The 10,705-nt window shown below is 36.2% G+C and overlaps 1 protein-coding gene across 2 annotated transcripts in view; it reads right to left on the bottom strand.

Moving 5' to 3' along the window:
* Positions 1-3,532: 3,532 nt before the first annotated feature.
* Positions 3,533-10,705, bottom strand: part of tlcd1 (TLC domain containing 1) — an 8,566-nt gene continuing 1,393 nt past the window's right edge. For both annotated transcript variants that reach the window (XM_014024118.1, XM_014024117.1), the window contains 3 exons: positions 7,806-7,888; positions 6,511-6,593; positions 3,533-4,585 (listed from right to left, as the gene is read on the bottom strand). In XM_014024118.1, the coding sequence (XP_013879572.1) occupies positions 4,181-4,585; positions 6,511-6,593; positions 7,806-7,888 (571 nt within the window). In that variant the 3' untranslated portion in view covers positions 3,533-4,180. The remainder of the gene's footprint in view (positions 4,586-6,510; positions 6,594-7,805; positions 7,889-10,705) is intronic.

Below are 10,705 nucleotides of genomic sequence, written 5' to 3' on the forward strand. Positions count from 1 at the left end.
ATATATATATTTGCATTTGTGTATGTTTGTGTCTCTTAGCAAAATAGCTCATGAACCACTGGATGAATTTTAAATTAACCAGAAAATAATAATCCTATCTGGAGGTTTGCCCCTTTCAAGATGGCCACCACAGCCAACTGACTTGAAAAACATAAAGTTGGCTACAGCTAAAATTAGTCTGGTAGTACCTGAGAGTCATTCACAACGCATAGATCTTTACTTAAAACTTTAGCAAGATTTGTTTGGAGTTTGTTAGCAAAACATATCATGAAGCACTGGACAAATGCTGATGAAACATCTGCAACTGTTTGATATTTGTTGCCACAGGACACTGACATTATAAAAAATGTATAACTAAATCAAATTGTTGAGGTAAAATTTTATGATCGGCTTTAAATTTTGTGATGCGGGGGGAAAAAAGGCATTTATGTATAGTTTGTGATTTGTCTCACTATGATCAGAGACTGGCACCAGGTAGTATTTTTTTTTTTTTTGTTAAATATAGTCTGAAACCAAGGTGAGCACATTATCAATAATAATAATGTTGGAGATGTTCTCCTTTTTGCCTAAATAAAAGCAAAAATAATCTTTAATGCATGTTTGAGGTTCAAAAATCCACAAATTGGCTCATCGTTCTTCCTGAGCATTAATTAACCATGCAGCCTCCTGAAAAAAAAAAGATTTAGCTTTGGTTATAGTTTTCACAGAAAGACGTACATCATGACCGCCATGATTTTAAATCATTTTTTATTCACTCAATCCAAAATGCGGGGTCCAATCCTAAAAATTGTGCCATTACAAGGTACATGAATTCATTGTTTGTCCCAGATTATTCCTCGACTTTACATCACGGTGTGGTGTATTTGTATTCACACATCACTGTTGTCTCATTTTTTAAAGGCACTGTGGTAAAAGGCACTGCAGCACAGGTCATGTCAGCTTCGTCCATGTTTGCTTGGACTTTCTTGGCATCGACTGAATTAGAAAATGAAATTTACACCCATCAGCCACAATATTGGAATCACAAATTATGAAACGAAAAGTGGTAATTTTGTTCAAATTCAAATATTCTGAAAAAACAAACAAACAAAACAAAAAAACACCCATTTTATCTAAAGTGTGAATCGTACTTTGACATTTGCCTCCAATTAACAGATTTGCAATGACAAAACTACCCCTCAGTGTCACCTCAGAACCTAAACACTGTCCCACAAAAACCGCTCAAGGATGGTTACAACAACACAAGAGTCTGAGGTGTTTAATCCAAATCAAGCCCAATCTACTAAATCCCCAATTTATAATCCACTGGAGCCAAAGGATGTATTGCTTATGGCCCAGTATGCTCTTCATCCACACTCAGACTGGTCAGAGGTGTTTTGGTTCCTTGAAAAAAACAGGAAGACTAAGGTTGTGGTTGATCTGTGTTACACATCTTTTTTTTTTTTTTTTTTTGCCATGACCTTTACAACTCATGGAATGATCAGGAAATATCAACTCCTGGTAAACAATACATCAAAGGGAATGTTCACAAGAAGACAATAATTACAAAGTGCTCTACATCCATTGTTGACAAAAAAAAGTCCCATTTTTTGAAAGTATTGTCGGTTTGCTACAAGATAAGATAGATGGTGTCTAACCACACATGACTGTTTCTCATTACGGAGGCTCGCTCAGGGGTCCTGATGAGCAGCTGTTAGACGCCAGGAAGGTCCGGCTTCATCTTCACTCGAGTCAAACACAAACAGATTTTATCACAGGAGCCATAAAAAGACCACAAACGATCTTGCATCATATTGTGTTAGAAGTTCAGTTGGTCGTCTGTTTAACGCACTACAGCCCCAGGATCTCTTCAGCCGTAGAAAGAAGGGACAAAGGCTTCATAGAGACAAAGGGGTTGGTCCACAAATATCTACATACAGTACATACGCTACACAAACAGAGAAGCACAATATTAAAATTTGAATTCAAAGGTTGAAAACTGTCTAAACAGGTCAAAATCCCAAGCAAATTGTAAATTTATAGCAAGGAATTAAAGAGAAAGTTTGTTTAACAAACCGGGCAAAATGCATTTTTCCAATTTTAGTGACGTTTTGGACAAGAGAAGTTTGACATTACCAAAAAAATGTTAGTGTTTCATACAACAATAAAATATATTAAACATAAAATCAGTACCTCTCTTGTACTTTGTGTACAAGGCCTCCAGCACACATCTAATGTGACAAGAAAAGGTTAACAATACTTAAAATACAACCAAGTCAATATCCTTAAGTATTATTTTAAAAATGTAGATTTCATTTTTGTTGTACAGTATAAATAACTTGTTGTTTTGTGTTTAATAAATAAAACAAGTTTGATACTCTTGGAGATTTTAATAAAAGGAGACGATTCTCAAGTCTGTAAGCTAAATGTGAGGCTAGCATTTATGCTAGCTTAAGTGAGAACAAGACCAAACCAGAGGAAAACTAGTGGACAACTTCGTTAAATTTACCAAATTACTTTTACAGTTTTTGTTTGTTAATTCTTTAAAATGTTGAAGCGTAAAATCCACTAGCTGGGATTTTATACAGTTAACGTAGCTAATTAGCTGTATAGCTACAGTAGTTGTGAAAGTAAAACTATGTAGCTTCACACGAAGCTTATAGATATTTAAAGATATTTTAAATTAAAATCCTTTTCATCATCAAAAACAAAACTATTACCCAAACTATTATTTATTGCATGATGAAGTCTTTCATAGACAAATTATGATTTTTGTTTTGTATTTGAGGAATTCATTCAAAGACCTAAAAAGCTACATGGCACCAGTTACAAATACTACACAAAAACACTAACCTGCCTTTGAACAAAACACTTATTACCACCTACATTACTAACAAGTTTTTTTTTTTAAGTTTAATATGTTTTAAAACAAAAGGTGATTGTGTAGGAGCAGGTTCACCTCCATTAACAGGTTTCTGCTTCAAATTCAGCTTGTAAACACAAGAGTTGGGTTTTTAATGTAAGTATAATGAAAATAAATATTCCCAAAGTGTCAAACTACTAAAGTTGGCTTCTATAACAAATTTTGCACCTCTACATAAAATTTTTGGCGTTACATCAAGAGTCATAAGTCATTAAAAAAAGAAAGCATTTACATCACACTGCCTATTTTTATTCTCTTATCCCAGTTATATATGGTGGCCATCTTTAGGTATACTGACCAGCAGCACACAGTGCTTATACTTACTGTGGTAGAACTAATACTTTATGTTTAAGCAAGTAATTCATGACATCCTTTAATGACCTAGGTTTTCATGACATTCTGTTCATCTGCAGACAGAATGATTAAAGTCAGAACAAGATTTGCTAACAACAGTCATTCTTAGATATCACTTGTGTTTATCTTTGTGTTTTCCATTGACCTTGTATCAAATCTTGCTAAGATGGCATAATGGTGTTTGTTAATATATATATGAGGCCTCTTGAGACACAGTGTTCAACAGGAGTGTGGAGAGACAGGCACAGAGACAGGACACGTTGTCTGTGTTTCCTGTTGTTGCAATAAAACTCAGCTGATCATCCCACCTTCATTCTTGGACCACGTATTTCTGTCTTTGTTAAATAAATATCACCATAACACTTACCAAGTTCATATCCTAATAAATAGTACAACTATGTCATTTGTTCCCTCTGATTCATTTTGTAGGTACTCTAGGCTCTGTGTGGGTTAATCAGTAAAAATGCGGTCACTCTAATAATGAGTGTTTTCAATTTAACACTGAGATTATGAAATTTCCCCAAATATCTAAGAAGTCTTCACAAATCGAGACACTGCGAAACGATTGCTGTGGTTTCTGAAACTTTGGAAATATTTTTTTAAAAATATTCTCATCTTAACCTAGAGTTTGAATTTTCAGTTGTGTTATTTATTTATTTATTTATTTATTTATTTATTTATTTATTTATTTATTTATTTATTTATTTATTTATTAGATTTTTATTTTTCACTTAGCAGTGAAAAGAGGCTGCATCTTGTTACACTGGGCATTTTTGAGGTCTTTGTTCTTTGGCAGTGAAACCGACAGGGCGAGAGGGTTTGTTGTCACAAGAATTACAACATGAAAAGACACAAAAAAAAAACGTGTAAACTCCCACCTTAAATACAGTAGAAACGTTGTTCAGTCCGGTAAACCTTTGCAAGTCAGTCATTGAGGAACTTTTTAGAATAGTTGTTACACGTCCCGTTCTGTCCCGCGTAGCTTTTACTGCGGGTAAAGAAGTCGGCCCGGAGTAAACGGTAGAAGTAAATCAGGATCATGATGTTCATCACGCTCATGGTGGTGAGGAAGTACCCGCCACGTTTCAGCGAGTCGTAGTTCTGAACGATGAACCAGGTGAGGTAGAACTGGGTGCTCAGACGGAACATGACGTAGGTGAAGAGGTTGACGAGCTTGTTGACGTGGTAGGTGTAGGAGGACTGGGTGCCCGCCAGCTTCAGCATCAGCCTCAGGTGCAGGGTGACGTTGTTGACCTCCACGAAGAGGGCGATCACGGCACCAGCTATGTACAGCTGAGTGTAGAGGGCATACAGGAAACACCAGATCACCTGGGCACAAAACGGGAAAAAGTGTTTGATCGGGACTAATAATGCTGTGTTATTTACTCATCTTTATTAACCAGACAACTGAAAAAGAAATACACAAGAACAGACAACCACAGTGCAGTTTAGGTTAGCAGGACGAGAATATGTGCCGCCATCTTGGTAGGCGCCATCGTTAGTTACTGCCAGCATGTAAAAGTAGTGTTATCATCCTGCCGACAACGCCAAACTGTTATGGCAATATTTATTTAACAAAGACAGAAATACGTGGTCCAAGAATGAAGGTACTCTGTGAGATGATCAGCTGAGTTTTATTGCAACAACAGGAAACAGAGAGCAACCTGGCTTGTCTCTGTCACTGTCTCTCCACACTACTGTTGAACACTGTGTCTCGAGAGGCCTCATATATAAATATATTAACAAACACCATAATGTCAACTTAGCAAGATTTGATACAAGGTCAATGGAAAACACAAAGATAAACACAAGTGATATCTAAGAATGACTGTTGTTAGCAAATCTTGTTCTGACTTTAATCATTCTGTCTGCAGATGAACAGCATGTCATGAAAACCTAGGTCATTAAAGGATGTCATGAATTACTTGCTTAAATATAAAAGTATTAGTTCCATTACACAGTCAAGACCATCTAACCCAAGACCAAGACCACAGTGTCTCTAGACCGAGACGAGACCAAGACTTTCAGGGCCAGGATCAAGTCAAGACAAAGACCAGAAAAAAAAACTAGTGTCCTAAAAGATGGAGTATTCTGGACACATGTAGCTAACCTAATATAGAGCTAATATTGATAAAATGTTTGTGTGAGGGCAGAAGAAAGAATTTTGCTACAGAGGCAGACTGTTTACGTAAGTGACGGTAAAAGTTTGACTGAACCTTTGGCTGTCCCCACCGTCTCTGAAAGTGAATCACTGCAGAATTTACAAGTTGCTGTACGATTTCTCCTGGTTGTTGTTGTTTTACAACAATGTTGTTTATGTGGCCACATTGTTTTACTTTAAATTATGCAGACATCTTCTATCACTACCAGAGAACCACGGTTCGCTTTCCTGTAGTGCTGCATGCGAGTTAATGGGTTTGGTGATGGGTAACAGCTGGTAACAAAAGTACATAAATGTGACCCTTCACATCGAAACGAGGATTAAGTCTAAAAGTTGTATGTGGAAAAATAGGCAGATATAGTGTTTTGATTAAAATGCTTGCAAAAATTACATTTTCTCAAAATATAACAAATAAATGTGTTATCAATATATAATTTCAATGAACATGTCTGAAATATTATCCTAAAAAATTTTTTGGAAGCACTTTTTTGAGCATTAGCAACCAAAAACCAGATTTTGAGGAAAAACACCTTAAAATTCTGAGATTTTCCCTGTGAGCTATCAGCGTGTTTGTTTCTTTCCAGATGGGAAATCTCAATTTTCAATTACTATTTGAGGTTTCGTTTTTCAAATGACATAAAAAATCCTCATTAAAATGACATAAAATTAGGATTTAGACCAAATATTTATGTATTATTGTAACCAACAAGACAAATTAAATAATATCTCTGGATCTACTAATGATATAAGGATGATCTAAGTGTCAAAATGTAGCTTTTAAAGCCAGGAATCTGAAAATATGATTAGGTCGTTTTGACCAAATTTGACTTAATCCTCATTTCGATGTGATGGGTCACAAATAGCATTGAGTCAGGTTTGGATTTGAATCAGTAGCTACATTTCAAATTCAATGAAAGCAAGAATGTTAACAAATAAATTAGACAATAATCTGGCTGTTTAGTGATATTTCCACAGTTGTGGTCTTGAAATAAAATTCTGAGTCCTCAATGTCCAAAACCGAGACAAGACCAAGACCGGTCTCAAGTACTACAATCCTAAAAGTAAGAGTAAAAAGAAGGCAGACGTGTCTTACCATTGCATGATGGAGTAAGAATTCCCATGATCCTCTGGCATTTCCGGTCAGGATGATATCAGCTGCGTCTTGCACAAAGTATCCTTGAAAAGATCAACGTAAAGGTCACTTGATTATTTTAATGATTCGGTTAGATTGTCTCGGTGGTATCAGTGTAATGCATTACAGATTCACCGTCAGTTTCACCGATATGGAACTAAAAACTGGGTGTGGGAGTAGAGTCATCCCCAACATTATTTTCTGTGCCACATGTAATGATTCTTATTAAAATCTACAAGTAATAACATAAATTCAACAGGAAAGAGAATCAAGATTTATTATTGTAGTCTTTGAGTAAAGGCACGAATTACAGTGAAATTAAATCCTCAACTCCTAATTTTCCCTTTAATAAAATGAACCACAAATATCTGGTTTTATGTGTATATATAATATTATGACTTTATGTGTAGTTTTGCTCATGTGGAACAGGACAGCTGAGGGTGTGAGATTGTTCACTCTGTGATTCTGCTTCATGTGTTCAACAGGAACAGTCTGACCCCGTTTTCCTAAATTTGATGACGATGCAAAGTTTACACCGTCTTCATTACACGATCACTCCAGCAGAAATGTTTCCATGTGCGCTCCAAACAGCCCCAGAAGTGGTAACACTTCAATATTTACCCACAAGAGGATTTAAACGCCTCATCTGCTTCTCACAGCGCTGCGCGTCAGACGCTGAATCCACCTGACGGCAGGGTGAAAGGCCTTCTTGTCATCACGTTTAAGAAAACGCTGACTAAACACTTTCCAGCAGTTATTAAACTGCATCGGCCTGATTCAGCTGCAGCTTTCCTCCGGTCTTTTACTGCTTCCGTTTGCCTGCAGCGCTCTGATTATTGAGAAACAAAGTCAGTTTCTTTAGCTGTTTGCTGTTGTCAGGGCTGATCTCCACAGATTTGTGTCTTCATGGTGACGGAAAAGCTATTTTACTTATAATCAGGCCAAAGAACAAAATGAGCACATCTTTTCTGATTAGGCAAAAGATTGTTGATTTGTAAAGAAAATAAAAACTAAACAAATTAAAGGACAAATAGATAACAAAGTAAGACCAAAGGTCTAGATTTCTTTCAGGGAATGCTTATCAAATATTCCCAATTTTTAAACTAAGATGTCCTGCTCAGACTGTACATGTTAAAGATGACTCTCAGCTACTACAAGGCCAGATTTCAGCTCAAAAAACTGTAAAACTGAGCAGTAGCCATTGTTTGTGCGACTGATCCTGTTTAGCTGTTTTGTTTCACGATGCGTTCACTGACCTGTGGAGACGCAGACGAGCAGGTAGGACAGCGGCGTGTGATAAGAGTGGATGTTGTTCAGCATCTCTGGACAGGTCACCACACTGCAGAGGGACACACGTAATGAAAAGACGGCCACACACACACACACACACACACAAACAGACACACGCTCAGTCCTGGAGAGAAAAAGGCCGACGAGGCAGAGACATCAGCTGTGACAGCTTGTTAAATCAGCCACAATTAAGAGACTCTCCTTGCTTTAAGCAAAAGCTTTAATATTTTAACTTTTCATGTTTGTGTTTCTAAGACAGCGAGTCTAAATCTAAAAAATAGTTAGCTAATTTCAGCTGTTTGTTTTAGGGTTTTCTTTTTTTTTTTTTGTAACTTTTGTCACAATGGTGGAGAGACGCGCCTCAAAATGCAACCTTTTCTGTTTTACCTTCTTATTTACAACAACCTGTAAAAATGAGTCACTAACGTACGACGGAGTATTAGGGCCACACAACGAGATTTTTTTTTTATTACGAGAATAAAATCATAATATTACAACGACTAATATTACGACGAATAATATTACGAAGTCATATAAAAATAAAGTCATAATATTATGAGAATAAAGTCATAATATGACAATAAAGTCATATAAAAATAAAGTCATAATATTATGAGAATAAAGTCATAATATTGTCTTTACACAAAAAAGCATACAGTTACCACTGCATTAAAAAGAGGAATGTTGAGAAACTTGTCAAATTGTTCTTTAGTATTGCTTTAAATAAATAGTTACCGTAATCTTTTAGCATATTAGCATTGAATTATCAGTACCAGGACTTGGAAATAGCTGCGTTTCAGTCATGTGAAACCCTCCTATTGTGCAAACGACTACAAACTGAAGCTGTATTGTAATTAATGGATGCATTGACAGATTTAGTCGTCACATAGCTAATTTGGATGAAAGCATTAACATTTATTAGCATAACAGTACCCGAGTCATCATGAACTGCTTTATAAACAGAGACATGGCTGCAAACAGCAGTTGTGAGTAAAATAAGAAGGAAATGAGGAACGGGAAAAAGACACGTCATGATTATGACTTTTTTTTTCTCATAATATTACTACTTTAATCTCATAAAATTATAACTTTAATCTTGTAATAATAATTTTAAAAAATCTCGTTGTGTGGCCCTAATCGTCATACTAATGGGATATTGTGATTATGTTTAAATTATTAATGATTTGTTATCAGTCGTTAGCACCCAGAGTAAACACCTTATCAGTCTAACCATCGGTTCGTGTGAAGAAAAGGGTGAAGATGCTTGTCCAGGCTAGGCTAACAGCTATCCAAACAAAAAAGGCCTGTTTTATTTTGTTTTATTGAGCATATGGTTTTTTTTCTCCAAAACATCAAAATGTTTGAATCACAATATGGTGTTTTTCATGTTTTGTATGTTTTTTTTGTTTGTTTTTTGAGAAAGAGCTGTTTTCTGACCTTAAAAAACAGTTTATAAAAAATGATACTCATTTAGCTAACTGTTAGCCTAGCCTGAATGAAGACCTTTGCCTCTTTCCTTATTCTCAAAGTCGAACAGCCGGGAACTTTGTCACGTGACCATGTTGTAAACAGAGGCTGACATATTGGTTTGGGGGGAAAATAGGATGAGTTCCTCTATGTGGAAAATAGGGAAAATGGTGAAAAGTTGCTGTAGGACTGCACTTCTCACATAAAAAAAAAACATCCAGAGATATTTTTTTTTCTAACTGCAAGAGTGCGGGGAGAGAAATAAGACACGTGTTGTCGTTCTGCCTCTGCAAGCCTCCATGCTTCTCCTTGTTTAAAAAGAATTGCATCGTTTTGATATAAAACACATTAAAATAGGCTAAAATGAAGAGTAAACACTTAAAACTGCACAATAACTTTAAAATCCAAACATGTTAAAAGTCACAGATCTAATTAATAAAGTCCTGCTGTCACCGGCTCTTCATTGCCGCCAATCTCCATTCAAATTTCGTCTCTTTTTATTTTCTTCTTCCTGTAGATTTTTTACTGCTTGTCAGAAAAATTTGAGCCTCAGTCAAAAAGGAGGTCTGGGGGGTTCTATTTTTTTCGGTTTAAGAGAAAGATGAGACTGATGATGGACGGCGGTGTTTCTTCCACGAGATTACCGTGTTTCCTGCTCCCTTCAGCTGCAGTTTTCCCCCGTAAAAAAAGGAGGTTGAAATCACGTGACTGAATGACATCACTACATTACTAACTACAAATGATCACTGGGCACTGTTAGCCTAGCCTGAATGAAGACCTTTTTCCTCTTTCCTTATTCTCAAAGTCAAACAGCCGGGAACTTTGTCACGTGACCATGTTGTTCACACTGTAGGTCTTAAAGCTCAGTCCCAAACAGCCATAAAATCTGATGCAAATTATTGTAAACAGTAATATAAAGTTTTATAAATAATGACAAGTTTTGAGACAGGTTTTAATTTAAGGCCGCATTTGGTCCATTTTGGTAGAGCTGGTCAGAATTAAAGTCTATTTCTCAACACTGCAGTTGTTCAAAGAGCTATCTACAACAGGTGAGATATTAACTGTTTATATATTTTCCACAAAGCTTTTTATTTAAAAAGTCAACATTCCCTTAATTTAACCTATAAAGCAGATTATTACAACTAATCCGACTGTAAAAAAAAATTTGTTTTTCACCTCCCAGACACCTGCTGGTTTGGATTCACATCTTGAAATTAGACGGTTAAAATGTTTGACCTTTACACTCAGTTTGCTGACGTCACAAACGTGAGTCACTCACAGTCCCACCCCATGGAAAACTGTTTCTCTAAATGATTTCACAATCAGCCAGCTGGTTTTTCCAGTTGTATCTGAACACACACACACACACACACACACACACACACACACACACACACAA

Source organism: Austrofundulus limnaeus, unplaced genomic scaffold (assembly GCF_001266775.1).
Source record: "Austrofundulus limnaeus strain Quisiro unplaced genomic scaffold, Austrofundulus_limnaeus-1.0 Scaffold407, whole genome shotgun sequence".
In the NCBI taxonomy this organism is placed as follows: Eukaryota; Metazoa; Chordata; class Actinopteri; order Cyprinodontiformes; family Rivulidae; genus Austrofundulus; species Austrofundulus limnaeus.